The following is a 20,279-nucleotide window of genomic DNA, read 5'->3' on the forward strand; positions in this document are numbered from 1 at the left end:
TTTCTATATCCCTCAGTGTGGGCAAGACAGAACATCCCATTGTCCAGTTATTTTCTAGTCCTGGAGAATCTGTGGAGTTTCCGGAGCCACACTGGTACTCAGATGTCAGGAGCATGTTCTCACTGTGGCAGTTAACCTCTCTTTAGTTCTAGTTCCTAAGGAAGATAACCAAAAGAACACAGGTGGAAGAGGCTTGCATCGAGAAGACTACACTTTATCTTGGAGGTGAACTGTTCACTATTACATACATAGCTCAGGAAAACTTAGATACCTCTCTTGTTTCTTTTGGCTTAAGGGTGGTGAATAATTTAGGTGTTATTGAGCCCTAGTTTGCTCAACTGTTTCTCTTGGTTCCTCTACTCCCATATCTTTGTACATAGTTCCTATGCAGGGAAAACTCTCCTCAAATTATCATTTTTTGAGTAGGCTATCTACTGCTTTTTGGAAAATCAGCACCATCCATGTGGCTTAAGAGTGATTTGCACATGTACTCATGGGTACAGGGAAGTGAAGGAGGTCAGTTGGAAGAAATACAAAACCCATGATCTTCATTAAGAAGAATTTAAAAATTTTGAATGAATAGTTGGATCTTTTTCTAAGAAAAGTCCGTAAGAGATTTGATAATATGAATTTGGGGCCAGGCGCGGTGGCTCAAGCCTGTAATCCCAGCACTTTGGGAGGCCAAGACGGGTGGATCACGAGGTCAGGAGATCGAGACCATCCTGGCTAACACGGTGAAACCCCGTCTCTACTAAAAAATACAAAAAACTAGCCGGGTGAGTTGGCGGGTGCTTGTAGTCCCAGCTACTCAGGAGGCTGAGGCAGGAGAATGGCTTGAACCCGGGAGGCGGAGCTTGCAGGGAGCTGAGATCCGGCCACTGCACTCCAGCCCGGGCGACAGAGCGAGACTCCGTCTCAAAAAAAAAAAAAAAAAAAAAAAAAAAAAAATATATATATATATATATATATATATATATGAATTTGGATGGGAAATAGGGAGTGTGCTGTGTACCACTGGATTTAGGACATGAGAGCGGGAGGCCCAGAATGCACACATAACCCTTCTCAGACAACCCTTGAGCCTGTGGTTTGGATACTGAACCAAGGGTAAAGGAAGACAAAAGTTGGCTTTTTGAGGGATCAGTTTATGAGGTGGAGTAGAACTCTAAGCTGGACTCTGCCAGTGTCCTTTTGAAGCCCTGTCTTTTGTCCTAAATGAGGAATCTCAATTCCAGATATAAAATGAGGATGAATGGCTCATGCCTGTAATCCCAGCACTTTGGGAGGCCGAGATGGGCAGATAACAAGGTCAGGAGTTCGAGACCAGCCTGGCCAATATGGTGAAACTCTGTCTCTACTAAAAACACAAAAATTAGCTGGGCGTGGTGGTGGGCACCTGTAATTCCAGCTACTCAGGAGGCTGAGGCTGGAGAATCGCTTGAACCTGGGAGGCGGAGGTTGCAGTGAGCTGAGATGGCGCCACTGTACTCCAGCCTGGGTGACAGAGTAAGACTCCATCTTAAAAAAAAAAAAAAAGAAAAAGAAAATGAGGATGAAACACAGCTTTGGTTGAATGTTCCGCCAGGCAGTATTCTGTGTGTCTTTTGAGCAAGTGCAAGCACATAATTTTCCTATTTGCCATCTTTCTGAATCTCAATCGAGTGCTTCCTGCCTGGAAGCCATTAGTTCACATATTTGACTCACATATACTCTGAATTTTAAGTATATTTTGACTCTGCCTCTACAGTGGTTACCACATGCTTATCCATTATTCATTATTGAGTTTTATATGCATTTGTACTTTTCAACTGACCCATATCCATCCATTGGTCATATATGAGCTTTCCCTTGGCTCTGTTCTCCTGGGCCAATTTTGGGCATGGACTTTTATACTCACCTTCTCATTTTGTCCCCGCCATTCCTCAGTTATCCCCTCAGCTGAAACTTGACTTCTGTGAAAGCACTTAGTCACTGAGTGTGGGGATGGAGGTGACTTGAAAAGCGGGCGCTATATCTCATAATTAAATTATGTAATCTGGTACTTCAGAATCTCCTGGTCTCTGTTGTTACATTTCCTTATGAACTTCTGAGGGAATTAGGAAGTATTTCAGAACTTCCTTTCCTAGGTAGGCATACCATTTTTTTTTTTGAGATGGAGTCTTGCTCTGTTGCCCAGGCTGGAGTACAGTGGTGTGATCTCAGCTCACTGCAACTTCCACTTCCCAGGTTCAAGCTATTCTCATGTCTCAGCCTCCCGAGTAGCTGGGATTACAGGTGCCCACCACTGCGCCCAGTTAATTTTTGTATTTTTAGTAGAGACGGATTTTTGCCATGTTGGTCAGGTTGGTCTCGAACTCCCGACCTCAGGTGATCTGCCCACTTTGGCCTCCCAAAGTGCTGGGACTACAGGCACCATTCTCCTGCCTCAGTCTCCCGAGTAGCTGGGACTACAGGCATCCACCAGCATGCCGTGCTAATTTTTTGTATTTTTATTAGAGACAGGGTTTCACCATGTTAGCCAGGATGGTTTTGATCTCCTGACCTCGTGATCCGCCTGCCTTAGCCTCCCAAAGTGCTGGGATTACAGGCGTGAGCCACTGCGCCTGGCCATGTAGGCATACCTTTAAATAATACTACTGATTAAGAGAGGCCTGTGCCCATTTTGTGGCTAATCAGTAGGCAGAACTAGAATAAATAAGATTTACACTTACTGGTCTAGACAACTGACCTTGGGAATTGCAACCTAGGTTTGGGGACTTGACCTTCCAAGTCTGTGGACTGACTTGCAAACTAGCCATACTTTTCTGCTTGCTAACCAAGTCTTGATCTGGAAAGTAAGATCAAGAGAACTGTCAGATCTACTTGAGAAATACTTTTCAGTCTGCATTAGAATCATATTTTAAAATTCCCTGTGCTTAGGTCCCATCCCAGGTCAATTTAATCAGAATTTCTGGTGAGGGAGCCAGAACTATTTAAATAAAAGTCTCCCAAGTGATTCTAAATGAAACAAAGTTGGAAAACTACAGTCTTAAAAGATAAATTGGACTAACCCTCTGGAGTTGAAAACTCACCCAAATTTATTGTACAAGGGTCAAAAAGTGGCTGAGTGCCCCATCTGGGATGGTGAGGCAGATGAGGGGTTGCTGGTTACTAATATTGGCATTCCTTCCTTTCATTGTGAGTTGCTCTTATAACTTGCACCTGCTGCTCTCTAGAAATATGAGCCTGAGGTCCAATGTTAAACTGAGGCATGTGACACCTGTGCTCAGATCAATGGGCACCCAGGGACCATCAAAGACTTTCTTTCTTACACTCTTTGCCTTTGTGTTCCTTGGAGAAGAACTTCAAAAGAGCAAGCCCTTCTTCAGGGTCCTCGTGGTCTTCTAAGATTTAGTACACAATTTAGTAAAGATACATTAAAGATACCTTAAATATACATTTTTTTGAGGGATAGATATCAACATAAGGAATAGAGGACTCTTGACCAGGTGCAGTGGTTCATACCTGTAATCCCAACAGTTTGGGAGGCTGAGGCAGGAGGATTGCTAGGGGTTCGAGATCAGCCTGGGCAAATAGTGAGACTCCTATCTCTACTAAAAAAAAAAAAAAAAAAAAAAAAAGAACAGAAGCCTCTTAATTACCTGTCCAAGCTCCTCAGACAATCAAGACTAGTCCTTGTGGAGACTAAAAATTTCAGGAACTAAAAGTTTGTTATAGCTTGGTCATTACTCTCATGAAGCAGCATAAGTTGGTCCTCCTAGTGCTCTGTGAATGTGAAAATGTAAAGTCTCTTTGTCTGTGCTTCTGTTGCTGTTGCTGATGCACTCTCCACATGTCTGGTTTACTGATAATTCACCCTCCAGTATTTCACTCCATCCTCTGAAGGGATTGGTGGCCTCTTCATCACAAAATGTTTTCTGTATTTGCACTCCTCTATGATTCCCTGTTCATCCCTTAAGACAAACCCTTCTTTAAGTCCTGGATGATAAGAAGAGTGATGATTGCAGCACTCAATATTTATAAGTGTCTACCATGTTTCAGAAACTTCACATTAGTTATCTCATTCAATGCTCTTAATACCTTGTATTAGTCTGTTTTCATACTGCTATAAGGAACTAGCTGAGACTGTGTCATTTATGAAGAAAAGAGGTTTAATTAATTCATAGTTCCACATGCTTAACAGGAAGCATGACTGAGAGGCCTCAGGAAACTTACAATCATGGTAGAAGGTGAAGGGGAATGAAGCACGTCTTACCATGGTGGAGCAGGAGAGAGAGACAGTGAAGGGGGAAGTGTCACACACTTTTAAATCATCAGACCTCATTAGAACTCACTCACTATCGTGAGAATAGCAAGAAATCAACCCCCATGATCCAGTTACCTCCCATGAGGCCCCTCCTCCAATTTCACATGAAATTTTGGGTGGGGACACAAATCTAAACCATATCATTCTGTTCCTGGTCCCTCCTAAATCTCGTGTCCCTCTCACATTGCAAAATACAATTATCCCCTCTCAACAGTACCCCAGTCTTAACTCATTTTAGCATCAACTCAAAAGTCCACAGTCCAAAATCTCATCTGAGACAAGGTAAGTTCTTTCTACCTATGAGCCTATAAAATAAAAAACAAGTTAGTTATTTCCAACATACAATGGGGGTTCAGGAATTGGGTAGATTCTCCCATTCCAAATGGAGAAATTGGCCAAAACAAAGGGGCTACAGGCCCCACACAAGTCCGAAACTCAGCAGGGCAGTCATTAAATCTTAAAGTTCCAAAATAATCTCCTTTGACTCCATGTCTCACATTCAGGGCACTCTGATGCAAGGGGTGGGCTCCCACAGCCTTGGGCAGCTCCACCCCTTTGGCTCTGTAGGATACAGGCCCTATGGCTGCTTTCATGTGCTGGTGTTGAGTACCTGCAGCTTTTCCAGGTGCACAGTGGGATCTGGAGGATGGTGGCCCTATTCTCACAACTTCACTAGGCAGTGCCCCAGTTGGGACTCTGTGTGGGAGCTCCAACCCCACATTTCCCCTTTGCACTGCCCTAGTATGGGTTCTCCATGAAGGTTCTGCCCCTGCAGCAAACTTCTGCCTGGACATCCAGATGGTTCCATACATCCTCTGAAATCTAGGTAGAGGCTCCCAAACTCTTTCCTTCTGCACACTCACAAGCCCAATACCATGTGAAAGCTGCCAATGCTTGGGACTTGAACCCTCTGAGGTGACGGCCCAAGGACCTTGGCCCCTTTTAGCTATGTCTGGAGCTGAAGCTGATGGGATGCAGGACTCCATGTCCCAAGGCTGCACAGAGCAGTGGAGTTCTGGGCCTGGCCCACAAAACCTTATTTCCTTCCTAGGCCTCCAGGCCTAAGATGGGAGGGGCTACTTGAAAGTCTCTGAACTACCCTGGAGGCATTTTCCCTATTGTCTTGGCTATTAACATTCAGTTCTTCTTTACTTATGCAAATTTCTGCAGTTTAACTTCTCCCCAGAAAATGAGTTTTTCTTTTCTACTGCATGGTCAGGCTGCAAATTTTCCAAACTTCTCCAAACTGCTTCTCTTTTAAATATAAGTTTTCTTTGTTTATGCAAATGAGCTAGGCTTTTGAAGCAGCCATGCCACTTCTTAAAAGCTTTGCTGCTTAGACATTTCTTCCACCAGATACCCTAAGTCATCTCTCTCTAGTTCAAAATTCTGCAGATCTCTAGAGCAGGAGCACAATGCTGCCAGTTTCTTTGCTATAGCATGCAAGAGTCACCTTTGCTCCAGTTCTCAATAAGTTCCTCATCTCCATCCGAGACCTCCTTAGCCTGGACTTCATTGTCCACATCACTATCAGCATTTTGGTCAAAACTATTCAACAAGTATCTAGGAAGTTCCAGACTTTTCCTACATCTTCCTGTCTTCTTCTGAGCCCTCCAAACTGTTCCAACCTCTCCATTACCCAGTTACAAAGTCACTTCCACATCTTCAGGTAACTTTATAGCTGTGCCCAACTCAGGAGGATAGCCCCACTTCTGTATCAGTCGGTTTTCACACTGCTACACTTACTACCTAAGACTGTGTAATTTATGAAGAAAAGAGGTATAATTGACTCACAGTTCCACAGGCTTAACAAGAAGCATGACTGGGAGGCCTCAAGAAACTTACAATCATGGCGGAAGGTGAAGGGGAAGCAACACGTCTTACGATGGTGGAGCAGGAGAGAGAGAGCCAAGAGGGAATGCCACACACTGTTCAACCATCAGCTCTCACAAGAACTGACACACTCTCACAAGAACAGCAAGGGGGAAATCTGCCTTCATGATTCACTCAGCTCCCACCAGGCCCCTCCTGCAGTTTGACATGAGATTTGGCCAGAGACACAAATGCGAACCATTTTATATCTCCCTTGAAGTAAGTCTTATTGCCCTTATTATATATGTAAAGTAATCAAGGTTTAGAAAGGATAGTTAATTTGCTCAAGAACACATAGCTGGTTGATGGTGGGATCAAGATTCTTTTAACAGACTCTAAAAGTTATACTCTTTCCTTTTCATAACAATATATTTTTAAAAATGGGTAGATATGCTGAAAGTTTATCAAGTTTTATCACTAAAACTTGGGGTCACTGAAGTAAAACTATCTTTCACTAACTATCTGTAAATTGATAGTCAACTATCTTGGGAAGTTAAGTGACCCACCAGCCTTCATATTTAGCATGAATCAATTTAATTAGTTCCTTCAGTTTCTTCAGACAAATGGAAGTTTTCTTAAAGGGGATGGAATAAAGGAAGAAAGAGGGGATTGTGCAAAAGGAGGTGGGAATAGATCTCAGAAAGGATGCTGTTGAAATGAAGGGGCCCACTTTTTTTAAATGAAATTGATTTTTAATTCAGTTAAGAGAATAAAAGAGATGAAGTATGCAGTTACATTTTCTTTTATACTTACCTACATAATTACCTTTACCAGCACTTTTTAAAAAATGCATAGATTCAAACGGTATTGTGTGGTGTTACTTGCTTTCTGCCTGAAGAACTTCCTTTATTATTTCTTGTAAAGCAATCTGCTCCTAACAAATTTTTCTCTGCTTTTGTTTATCTTGGATGTTTTTATTTTGCCTTTATTTAAAACTAGCCTGTTTCTTCCGGAGATTTAAAAGCTCACTTTGTATTTGTTTTCTTTAACCTTTTATTTTAGGTTTGGGGGTACATGTGAAGGTTTGTTACATACGTAAACTAGTGTAACAGGGGTTTGTTGTACAGATTATTTCATCACCCAGGTTAAGGCCAGTACCCAATAGTTATCTTTTCTGCTCCTCTCCCTCCTGCTACCCTCCAGCCTCAAGTAGACCTTAGTGTCTAGTGTCTGTTGTTCCCTTCTTTGTGGTCATGAGTTCTCATCATTTAGCTCCCACTTATAATTAAGAACATACGGTATTTGGTTTTCTGTTCCTGGTTCCTCCAGCATGGACGGAGCTGGAGGCTATTATCCTTAGCAAACTAACTCAGGAACAGAAAAAGACATCTCGTTCTTTTCTGTGGCTGCATAGTATTCCATGGTGTATATATCCCACATTTTCTTTATCCAATCTGCCATTGATAGGCATTTCAGTTGATTCCATGTCTTTGCTATTGTGAATAGTGCTGCAATCAATGAACATTCGCTTGCATGTGTCTTTATGGTGGAATGACTTATATTCCTCTGAGTATATGTCCAGTAATGGGATTGCTGGGTTGAATGGTCATTCTTCTTTTAGCTCTTTGAAGGATCTCCATACTGCTTTCCACAATGGTTAAACTAATTTACACTCCCACCAACAGTATATGTGTTCCCTTTTCTCCATAGCCTCACCAACATCTATTATTTTTTGACTTTTTCGTAATAGCCATTCTAGCTCATGTGAGATGGTATCTCATTTTGGTTTTGATTTGCATTTCTTTAATGATCTATGATCTAAGCTTCTTTCATTTGCTTGTTGGATGCATGTGTGTCTTCTTTTGAAAAGTGTCTGTTCATGTGGGATCCAGGTTTCATACAGCAAACAGAAGCAAGCACAGGTGCAGCCTCAGGTTTCTTTACATTGATTCAGAGTTTGAGCTGGTTTCACAGTTTTTTTTTTTTTTTTTTTTTTGAGACAAAGTCTCGCTCTGTTGCCCAGGCTAGAGTGCAATGGTGTGATCTCGGCTCACTGCAACTTCCACTTCCCAGGTTCAAGCTATTCTCATGTCTCAGCCTCCCGAGTAGCTGGGATTACAGGTGCCCACCACTGCGCCCAGTTAATTTTTGTATTTTTAGTAGAGACGGATTTTTGCCATGTTGGTCAGGTTGGTCTCGAACTCCCGACCTCAGGTGATCTGCCCACTTCGGCCTCCCAAAGTGCTGGGATTACAAGTGTGAGCCATCGCACCCGGCTGTTTCACAGTTTTGACTCACAGTTTTCTTTGTGTTGAGGCTAGGTGAGTTCCTGCTAACAGCTCTGTACCACACACACACACAAATCACTCAGTATCACTCAAGATTAGTTCTGTTTTAATGATGAACTTAGCATTCATACATATATAATATTTTTTTTTTTTTTTTTGAGGCGGAGTCTCGCTCTGTCGCCCAGGCTGGAGTGCAGTGGCCGGATCTCAGCTCACTGCAAGCTCCGCCTCCCAGGTTTACGCCATTCTCCTGCCTCAGCCTCCGGAGTAGCTGGGACTACAGGCACCCGCCACCTCGCCCGGCTAGATTTTTGTATTTTTTAGTAGAGACGGGGTTTCACCGTGTTAGCCAGGATGGTCTCGATCTCCTGACCTCGTGATCCACCCGTCTTGGCCTCCCAAAGTGCTGGGATTACAGGCTTGAGCCACCGCGCACGGCCCATACATATATAATCTTAAGAGTAGTTATAGTTTGTGGATGAACTTACATATGACCTTAAGATCACATCTCTTCTGCCAGGCACGGTGGCTCACACCTGTAATCCCAGCACTTTGGGAGACTGAGGAAGTTAAGTGACATACCAGCTTTCATATTTAGCATGAATCATGGGCGGATCACGAGGTCAGGAGATCGAGACCATCCTGGTTAACACGGTGAAACCCAGTTTCTACTAAAAAATATAAAAAATTAGCTGGGTGCCTGTAGTCCCAGTTACTTGGGAGGCTGAGGCAGGAGAATGGCATGAACCTGTGAGGCGGAGGTTGCAGTGAGCCAAGATTGCACCCCTGCACTCCAGGCGGGGCGACAGAGCGAGACTCCATCTCAAAAAAAAAAAAAAAAAAAGATCTCATCTCTTCTGACAAGAACAATATAGCACATTGGCTTAAGTGCCACATGGAAGACTTGTCAGACCAATCAATGTCTTCTAGATTCTATTAGAAATGCTGTTTTGTAAATGTCCAGTTGGCAATTTTCAATGGCTTGTTTCAAGATTAGCGAATTATTGTGGACTCTGCACTGCCTTGCTTGTCGTCTCTCATACTGTGTGTAGCATGTATTATATGTATGTATAACATATATCCTTCCTGATATTATGGTATTTCTGTATAGCACAGAGTAATTCTTCTATCCACATTAATATATTTTTACATTTATGAATTTTGAATCTTTCCATGCATTTGTTTTAATTTTACTGTTAAACTGTTAAAATGGGCCAACATGACACCACACATCCAAGGAAGTGAAAAATATGTCAGTGAATGAAAGAATGCTTTTACCTTGCTTTCGTTTATTCACCAAGGAACTGTCCATACTTGCCTTTAGGTTGCCATGTAGTTGAATCTTCTGTCTTTAGTTTCTCTTAAATGTTCTCTTTTTTTTTTTCCAGGTGAGACCAGGGCAGGTAATGTGCTGAACTGACAATAATTTCTTTATTTTAAGATACATTTCAAGAGACTTTCCCAGTGCTATTTCAATTCAGCAACAAATATTGATAACTGTGTGTGCTCCTAGTTATTAGGCAATAGAGGCAGACAAACACAAATGAATGCTTTATGTCCTTTGAGGGCTCACAATCCATTTGAGGTGGAGAGAGAGAGAAATTCCTTTTTTTTTTTTTTTTTTTTTTTTTTAGACGAAGCCTCTCACTGCCGCCCAGACTGGAGTGCAGTGGTGCAATCTCTGCTCACTGCAACCTCCACCTCCTGGGTTTAAGCAATTCTCCTGCCTCAGCCTCCCAAGCAGTTGGGATTACAGATGCCTGCCACCATGCGAAGCTAATTTTTTGTATTTTTGGTAGAGACGGGGTTTCACTATGTTGGCCAGGCTGGTCTTGAACTCCTGACTTTGTGATCCACCTGCCTTGGCCTCTCAAAGTGCTGGGATTACAGGCGTGAGCCACTGCGCCCGGTGAGAGATAAATTCTTGACTGTAATACATGACAGACTGTGGCAAGGTCTATAGTAAAGAAGTGGTGGCAATACCAGGGAAGAGGAGTGAAGTCCTGCCTGAGAAAAACAGATGAGGAAATTTTTTTTTTTTTTTTTTTGAGACGGAGTCTCGCTCTGTGGCCCAGGCTGGAGTGCAGTGGCGCGATCTCGGCTCACTGCAAGCTCCGCCTCCCGGGTTCACGCCATTCTCCTGCCTCAGCCTCCCGAGTAGCTGGGACTACAGGCGCCCACAACCACGCCCGGCTAATTTTTTTGTATTTTTAGTAGAGACGGGGTTTCACCGTGGTCTCGATCTCCTGACCTTGTGATCCGCCCGCCTCGGCCTCCCAAAGTGCTGGGATTACAGGCGTGAGCCACTGCGCCCGGCCAGATGAGGAAATATTTAATATGGATCTGAAGGAAGCATAAATTGTCACTTGGTCAATATGGAGAGGGAGGACTTACATTCTAGACAGAGGAGAGAGCTTGAGCAAAAGAGCACAGGCAAGTATAGGGCACGCTCACGGAACGGCAATACATCAGTGAGGGTGGGAGAGGCAAGCGGTGGAAATGGCTTAAGAGAACATGTATGTGAGGCCAAGATTACACTGGACTTTGAATTCCGGATTAAGGAGCCTGGTCTTATTCATTCTATATTCACTGAAGAGTCCTACAGATTCTGTGTTTCAGAGGGTAATTTTGTTTGTGGTACAGATGAGGAAGAAAAGGACAAAAGACTAGTCAGGAATTAAGAGAGACAGTTTACATCGATTCAGTTTGAGCTGGTTTCACAGTTTTGAGGAGACAGAATTTGATGTATTAGCACATGACGAGGATGAGGGACAGGAAAAAAAAACAGAATAGTCCAGAATTTTCGAGGTCAAGTGCTTGGAAATATTCATGCCATGCACAAGCAAAGAAATGGAATTTAGAGAGGTCTAGGATTAGGAGCAAAGACAATGAGAAAAGGGGTTATAGAGCCCCCTTTTTACTTTTGTCATATTTTCTGGCATGGTATACCTTCTAAGACACTGACACATTCTCATCTTATTCAACCTTCGGTAAGGCATTTTCTCATCTTACAAGATAGTCAGAGGTGATAGAAGTAATGTATCCATTTATTTCTAAAAGATTATGTAAAACAACTTGAACCAGTTTAATTAGGAGAAAAGATTTTGGGTCAAAAGAATTCAGAATTTTCTGCCAAAGAAAATGCAAGTAAATTCACTTTAAATCATTAGCAATTTATTGGGCATTTGTCACATGTAGCAGTAGCTGAAGAGAGTGGCAGTGATGATGATGCAGGTGTAGTTACTTATTTTCATTCAGTCCCTCGACCTGCTGTCATCCTCTTCAGAGCAGACTTCACTTCTTGATTCCTCAGTGTGTAGATCAGGGGGTTCAGGAATGGAGTGACAACAGTGTAAAACACAGCCACTGCCCCATCCAGGGGGCTCTTGGAGCCAGCCCTAAGGTAGATGAAAATACAGGGAACATAGTAGACTGTGACCACAGTTAGGTGGGAGCCACAGGTAGAGAAGGCCCGGCGCCTCCCATCAGCAGTGCGTATCTTCAGGATGGCATGGACTATGTTGGCATAGGAAAGTAGAATTAACATGAAGCAACTGGTGGCCACTACTCCGATGTCCACAAAGGTCACAAGCTCATTGACAGTTGTGTCAGCACAGGCCAGTCTCAATACTGCAGGGATGTCACAGATAAAGTAATCTACCTGATTGGGCCCACAGTAGGGTAGGCGGAAGGTCAGGGTGGCCTGGATAGACCCATGAATGGAGCCGGCGACCCAAGCTCCAGCCACAAGGACTGTGCATAGCCTCCCATTCATGAGCACTGGGTAGCGCAGGGGCTGACATATTGCCAGGTACCTGTCATAGGCCATCAAGGTGTAGAGGAAGCACTGGGTGCTGCCCAGGAAGTGAAAGAAATACAGCTGAGCCACACAGCCACCAAACGGGATAGCCTTGCTGGCAGGAGTGAAGTTTAAAATAATTCGAGGAACGATGACGGAGGAGAGCCACATGTCCAGGAATGAGAGCACTCCCAGAAGAATGTACATGGGGCGAGCATGGAGCTTCGGGTCAGCCCACACGGTGAGCAGAATGAGCAGGTTCCCCAGCTGCGTGAGGATGTAAATGATGAAGAAGACCAGGAAGAGGAGGCTTCTTAGATTCGGGGGGTGAGACAAGCCCAGAAGAATGAAATCTGTCACCACAGTGTCCAGCGATGTGTTTTTGGTCTTTCCCATGTCTTTTTGTAGTCTGCTGAGATGAATGGTGAAGTTTGACAAGAGAAACACAGCACAATGATGTTGTAAGTGAATGCTTTTGTCGGATGATTGATGCCTAGGAATTATGAGATAAACAAGATAGTGTTAAATTGGTTTTTAAAAGAGGAGGTGGTGTCACCATTAGTTATTTAGGTTACTTAATAGGAGAAGCCCTCCAGAGGCTGGTTAGTTTCCTAGATGGGAGGAAACTCTTGTCCATTGAGAGATACTGAGAGGCAGGATTTGCCAGATGAAGGAAGAGGGACACATGAGAGTGACAGAGAAGTACCGAAAACTCCCACCAAAAAGTGAAGTCACCAAGGAGGGGCTAAGGTTGACACAGAGAAGTGTGGAACAAACACCCTACAATGACCACGTCGACTTTTTCTTCACCTACTGTCATTGTCCCCTTTGTCCTCAGCTAAAATCTCATCTCCTCACCATAGCATGCAAAAATATTCCTTATCTGCCCCTTATTCATATCGCTATTGTATCACTTGTAATTCCTTCTCATTGTTGGGATGCATGACACTCCTCAAGGTTCTCACCGCAGCGTGCTCTAACTTGGGACTTAGGCACACACTATCTTTTCCGCTCCCTTCACATAGGTAGTGCCCACTTTTCCTTCAGGATTCAGTTCGGGAGTCTTCACCTTCAAGAAGACTCTCCCGATCCCTGAGGGCAATGCTTATACTTTTCAGAGCACATACATTATGTTGCATTGTCTGATTTTTTTTTTCTCCCTTAGTAGTCATCCTGTCTAGCACACTAAAAGTGATAAATACCATAATTATTTTCTGAATGACTGAGGCAGATTGAATGGATGTTGCCAAATCCCCCTGACTGAATACACTGTTCTCTGCTTGATCTTTTTCGTCTGACCCTTGTGCCCACGCGGCTGGGACTTTAGGTCAAGGGACCATCTTATTCATTATGTAATATGGGTGTAATTTCATTATTAAAAAACTCCAAGAAACACTCATGCCTGTTTTTGCTCCAGGATATCATTTAGATTTATTTTGTTGATTTATATGGTTCATTGGTTTGGGATTGGATTTTTTTTTTTTGGTATAAGGTCACGGAGGAATTTTTATTGTTTGTTATAAAATCATTGATTAATGCAGGACTTGATCTTTTTTGTGCTTGTGTGTAATATCTATGTATTGCAGTCTGTCAAACAGCAACTCTCTCTAAAGACCTTTACAGATTTTCAAGTATCTGAACCAGATGATAAAATAGATAGAGGGATGGAATGTGTTTGTTTCACTCTTTTTGTTGAATAGGTTGCTTGATAAAGACTTTTCACTCTATGTATGGTTTGAGATGCATTTATCTTTCATTTAACTACAAAATATCTTTGTAATGCAAATGACTATTTTCAGAAAGCAATTAAAATGACAATAGATTAATTATAAATAACATGTGAACATTAATAAGTTTAACTATTTAATCTCTATCAGAAATTCCTCAAAGAAATTTTATGTGAAGTATTCTTTGAAACAACTTAATTCATATGTTAGCATTCAAGAGTTATTAGTAGTAGTAATAATAATACTGAATATATCTGGCTCTTCGAAGTCTGTGGAAAATGTTAAACTTGCCCTTTGCCCACCAAGAACGAAGAACTATCAGATTTTTTTTTTATTATACTTCATATGTGCACAATGTGCAGGTTTGTTACATACATATACATGTGCCATGTTGGTGTGCTGCACCCATCAACTCGTCAGCAGAAATATCAGATTTTTATTGCCTGAGTTTTAGGATGGGAAAGCTAAATCTTATTTCTGTGGTTAGAATATAGACTATAGAGAAAAGAGGCCTGGTGCGGTGGCTCACGCCTGTAATCCCAGCACTTTGGGAGGCCGAGGCAGGCAGATCACCAGGTCAAGAGATTGAGACCACCCTGGCCAACATGGTGAAATCCCATCTCTACTAAAAATACAAAAAAATTAGATGGGTCTGGTGGCAGGGGCCTGTAGTCCCAGCTACTTGGAAAGTTCAGGCAGGAGAATCTCTTGAACCCAGGAGGTGAGGTTGCAGTGAGCGGAGATCGTGTCACTGCACTCCAGTCTGGTGACAGAGAGAGACTCTGTCTCAAAAAAAAAAAAAAAAAGAATATAGAGAAAAGATAGAGTTGAGATTAAAATTGTGCAAAAAATACTAATTATGGTCAGGCGTGGTGGCTCACGCCTGTAATCCCAGCACTTTGGGAGGCCAAGGCAGGCAGATCACGAGGTCAGGAGATCGAGACCATCTTGGCTAACATGGTAAAACCCCGTCTCTACTAAAAATATAAAAATTAGCTGGGCGTGGTGGCAGGCGCCTGTAGTCCCAGCTACTTGGGAGGCTGAGGCAGGAGAATGGCATGATCCGGGAGGCAGAGCTTGCAGTGAGCTGAGATTGTGCCACTGCACTCCAGCCTGGGAGACAGAGTGAGACTCTGTCTCTTAAAAAAAAAAAAAAAAAAAAAAAAGAACTAATTATGAGCTAAAGTAATTTTCTTTTGTGTGTGTGTGTGTGTGTGTGTGTGATGGAGTCTTGCTCTGTTGCCCAGGCTGGAGTGCAGTGGCCTGATCTTGGCTCACTGCAACCTCTGCCTCCCAGATTCAAGTGATTCTCCTGCCTCTGCCTCCTGAGTAACTGGGACTACAGGTGCGCACCACCATGCCTGGCTAATTTTTGTATTTTTAGTAGAGACGGGGTTTCACCATATTGGCCAGGCTGGTCTTGAACTCCTGACCTCATGATCCACCCACGTTGGCCTCCCAAAGTGCTGGGATTATAGGCGTGAGCCACCATGCCTGGCCGAGCTAAAGTAATTTTCTTTGTCAATACAGGAATATAAACTAATATGCTTCTACTTAGGCAAATAATATATTCATGAAATGTTTTATGAAAATCAATTTTTGTATTTAAAATCAGATAGAACTGTACCACTGGGGCAATTATTTGAAGGACTTCCATGATGCATACTTACGTATAGTGAAAAGTTTATCCCTAATTTATCTACTTTGTCAGTCTGACTTTCCCCCTGTTGTTGTGCATAGGCTCCCTGTTGAAAGAAAATTCTTTTTACCCCTCTAGGTTCTGGGTTCCTTGCCTGGGAGGAGGCAGGAAACTGAGATGGGTTACAGCTGGTCGGTTTGAGGACAGGTTACCTTTCCAGGCAGACTTGGTAAAGAACGGTGATTTCAGCTTGGTGCTTGGTGTTCAGAGGCTGCAAAGGAAGATAGTTTAGACTTCCAGAAGGCAGATTTTTGGAGACACAGAGGGTGTGTTTACAGAAGGATTGGTTTTCTTGGCAAGAGAGGTGAACAGTCTGGGACCACCTTAGAGGAGACAAAAGAAAGACTGGGCATGGTGGCTCATGCCTGTAATCCCAGCACTCTGGGAGGCTGAGGCAGGAGAATTGCTTGAGCCCAGAAGTTTGAGACCAGCCTAGGCAACATAGTGGGACCCTGTCTGTGAAAAAAGATTTTTTAATTAGCCGGGTCTAATGGTGCGCACCTGTAGTCCTAGTTACTCAGGAGGCTGAGACAAGAGGATCACCGGAGCCTGGAAGGTCAAGGCTTCAGTGAGCCATGATGGTGCCACTGTACTCCTTCCTGGGTGACAGATTGAGACCTTGTCTCAAAAAACAAAAAAAAAAAAAAGAAAAAAAAAAGAAAAAAAAAAAGAAAAAAAAAAGACAAAGGTAAAGGCCACATTTGTGTATCCTCTTTTCCCTCTCCCTTATCTTCCAGATTTGTGTCATTTTATTTTAGGTCTGCTCCTCTTTTTTAGCTTTTGAAACTTAGGATATTTAAGATAAGGAAAGTTAAATACAATTTTAGTATATCTACCCTGGCTAATTAGATAACGAAAATATTCCAAAATTTCCCAGGTTTTAGACTGTATTGGATATTCTCCATCTGAATAGGTCAGAATTTAAATAATCAGAGCACATGAAAATAACAAAAAGTTAAAGTTCAATATAAAAAGCATCTGAAAATAAGAGCCCAGTGACATCAGAGAATAAACAGCATATTTTTACAAAGCAATTATCCTGGAAACTCTAGGAAGAGACTTTGGGAATGGGGTGAAAGAATAGCACTGAGAAGGTAAGGACAGGGAGGGTCAAGAACACCTTCAAGGGACCTCTATGGCATTATGGGATCACAGGATAAGCTGCTTTCTATCCCCTACCCTGCCACAAATCAAGCTAGTTTGATGTGAACACATTTCTTGCAGTGTATTTAGAGAGGCGCCGAGGAGGGCAAGCCTTTATCCAGCAATTTGAAACTTTAGATTTCTACAGTGACCTTTGGGATCTGGACTACTATGCAACGGTTATGAAATCTTGAAGATGAGGAGTGAAGGCTGGTCCAGCATTGTGTTGGACACATTAGGATCAAAGGACTCCTGTTTACCCTTGTGACAAGACTCAACGCACATCTGCTTCCAAAAAGAGGTTTCACCTTCTGTCATCCTTCATTCAGAGTTAGACATCCTGGTAGAGCTAGGGCAGAGTAGAGGAAACAGATAGAATTTGAGGTGGCCTAGACATATTTTATCGAATTCACAAGAGTACATTCTTTCCTACTACCGGAGGTTAAAAAAAAGAGCTTGCTTTAGAAAAAGTACTTCGTGTCCTCTTCATTGGAGAAGGGAAAGGCTATGAATCCAGCCTTTCTTTGTGTTTGCACAATCACTGAAGAATGTTCTTTATAACCCCTATGACTATTGCTGCCCAACTCTGCCCTTTATCACTGCCCTAATAAAAAGAGAACACGAAAAGAAAATAGTGTTGTAAGTTTTGTTTTTTGTTTTGAGTCATTTTCTCAACACAAAAAGAGTTTCCCCAAATTGGAAAAGAAGGAACTTAATTCTAGCAGTTTGGTAAAGAGTTGAGGAAACAGATGGAGAAAAGAGATGGATTATATTAACACTCGGACAAAATAACAGAAAGTCTTAAAGTTCCAAAATTAGTCTGCAGCCTTGTTTTGAACATAGCTGGTGTCAGGGCTGCTTTTTCCATTCTTTTAGACTCACGTGTACAGAGCTGCACAATTGTGGAGGAGGCTGGCTGTCCTTGAGTGCAACCGTCCAGTGGATGGAGAGATGGTTTTCAGAGATTCAGTCTAGCCTACTATGAAGGGCTCCCACATCTGTTTTGGAAAGGCTTTATAATTTTTTTTAGGGGTTTGGCCCAGCAAATAAGTGTTCAGAATCTGTCAGAGCACCTGTCTTTTGGGGCCCGTGGACGAGTGTGACTGCTGTATATATTCAGTCATATTTTATATCAGTTTCCATCAGCTGTTGCTTTTTTGGATTAAAAGAAAAAAAGACACTGCCAAGAGATTTGAAGGAAAATTCTATCCTCGAGGGAAACCCTACTCTGGAATATGTCCCTAATGAGATCTTTCCTCCCCAAATCCTCATTATTTTGTTTTGAGAGAGAGCTGGAAATGTTTTTTAGTAGGATCCCTGGAAAGGGAACTGTGGGGAATAACCTCGTTTGCATGTTACTTGGATGACCTCTAATTTCTTAGGGGTGTTATGAAGTCGCAACTGATCCCCTTCCCTCCCCAAATACTCATCAGGATTCCACCATCATCTTCAGGTTTCTGTTCAGGCATCACTTAATCAGAGAGGTTTCTGTTGCCTCTCTCCTTTCCCTTCCCTATTTTATTTTTCTCTGAGCACTTGCCAGCATTTGACATACTGTATTTACTTGTTTGCTTCCTGCTTGTCTCCCTTCACTAGAATATGGGCTTTGCTTAGCTTTGAATCCCCAGCACTACTAGCACAGTGTCTGGCATGTAATAATTTCTCAATGTGTACTTCTGAATAAATTAATAGTCAAAACTGCCACACATGTTAAATGCTGTGGGCAGCAAAAAAAGCTGTGGTTTCAAATATAAGTCTAATGTTTAAAATTACCTGGAGTAGATCTGACATCAAATTGATCCTCGATTGACCTGCATATACCAGGCCAAGTAGCTTCGGAAATCCATTTATTCATTTTTCATATTTAATGTTGGGCAGGGCGCAGTGGCTCATGCCTGTAATCCCAACAATTTGGGAGGCCGAGGCAGGAGGATCGCTTGAGGCCAGGAGTTCAAGACCAGCCTGCACAACATAGCGAGACCTCATCTCACAATAAAATACAAAAAATTAGCTGGGGGCCTGTATTCCTAGCTACTTGAGAGGTAGAGGCAGAAGGATCTCTTGAGCCCAGAAGGTTGAGGCTGCAGTGAACCATGAACCCGCCACTGCACTCCAGCATGGGCGACTGAGAGAGACCCTCTCTCAAAAAAACAAAACAAAACAAAAATTCATGTTAATCTAAATAACACTGGGAAATTGACTATAAATGAAGATTTGAAGCCTCGAGTGTGATAAAAGCTTCAAGAGTTTCAAGAACTTCCCCTGTTAAATAATGGAGCTGGACAAAGACTGGATGATATCTAAGTTTCTTTTTAATTCTAAAGTGAGAAAATTTTAGGCGCGTGTGTGTGTGAAGTTGCACTGCTACATTTCGCCACAAGATGACAGTATATCATCTTTATTGAAACAAAGTACAGTTGCTATATGGAGTAAATAGAAATAAATCTAGAGAGTTCATGAGGGATATAAATTACTTTGGTAAAGATATTATATGTGAGGCATTCATTAGTTTGGGAAAACTATGTATCAAAAAGAGTTAACTTCCTTTTGTAACATATGGGAAATAGTTTGAAATATAGGTTTCTTTCTTCCTCCCTCTTTTCCTGCCTGGTTTACACCTAGTCTTCCTCCTTCCTTTTTCATTCCTTCTTTTTCTTTCTTCCACATTCTCAGTTTATTATGTAACAAATTCCAAGTCAAACGAAACAGAGATATATAAGAAAAAGTTAACATTTTCACCATTTTCTTTTAATTTCACTCCTCTGAAGTAACTAATTTTTTTTTTTTTTTAGACGGGGTTTTTGCTCTTGTCACCCAGGCTGGAGTACAATGGTGTGATCTCAGCTCACTGCAACCTCTGCCTCCCAGGTTCAAGTGATTCTCCTGCCTCAGCCTCCCGAGTAGCTGGGATTACAGGCATGCGCCGCCGTGCCCGGCTAATTTTGTATTCTTAAAAGATATGGAGTTTCACCATATTGGTCAGGCTGGTCTCAAACTCCTGACCTTAGGTGATCCACCTGCCTCAGCTTCCCAAAATGTTGGGATTACAAACGTAAGCCACCGCACCTGGCAGTGTCTAATGTTAATAGCTTTTTTCTCATTTCTTCCTGTATATTCCTACATATACGTTCACATACAGACATACAAATTATGTTTCTTTTGAACTTTAAATTAACATCTGATCATCTGTTGGGGGATAAATTTAGATGGTTGAAAACTCTCTGTCTCTCCCTTATCATCACAAATACCACCACTACTACCACCAACACACACAGACACACACACATACACACGCCACCTCTAATTGCACCCTTGTTTCTATTTTTTCCCATCTTGAGAAGAGAAACACTTATGGGGAAATTGAATACTTGGCCTTATGTTATTCCCATTTGCCTTCTCTGTTCTTTATACATTATGCTTTTCCAACTTTACCAGAACCACTTGGATTAAAACTTGTGGATTTCTCGGTAGGAAATGTTCATGTGAAGACACTTCTGTAGTAAGA

General features: G+C 42.3%; 1 protein-coding gene across 1 annotated transcript; it reads right to left on the reverse strand.

Annotated features, from left to right (window-relative positions):
• Positions 1-11,656: 11,656 nt before the first annotated feature.
• LOC708692 (olfactory receptor 10G2) lies at positions 11,657-12,601 on the reverse strand. The gene is given in 1 exon segment (NM_001193481.2): positions 11,657-12,601. A coding segment is annotated over 1 exon segment (945 nt).
• Positions 12,602-20,279: the final 7,678 nt, after the last annotated feature.

This window comes from Macaca mulatta, chromosome 7 (genome assembly GCF_049350105.2).
Source record: "Macaca mulatta isolate MMU2019108-1 chromosome 7, T2T-MMU8v2.0, whole genome shotgun sequence".
Taxonomy (NCBI): Eukaryota; Metazoa; Chordata; class Mammalia; order Primates; family Cercopithecidae; genus Macaca; species Macaca mulatta.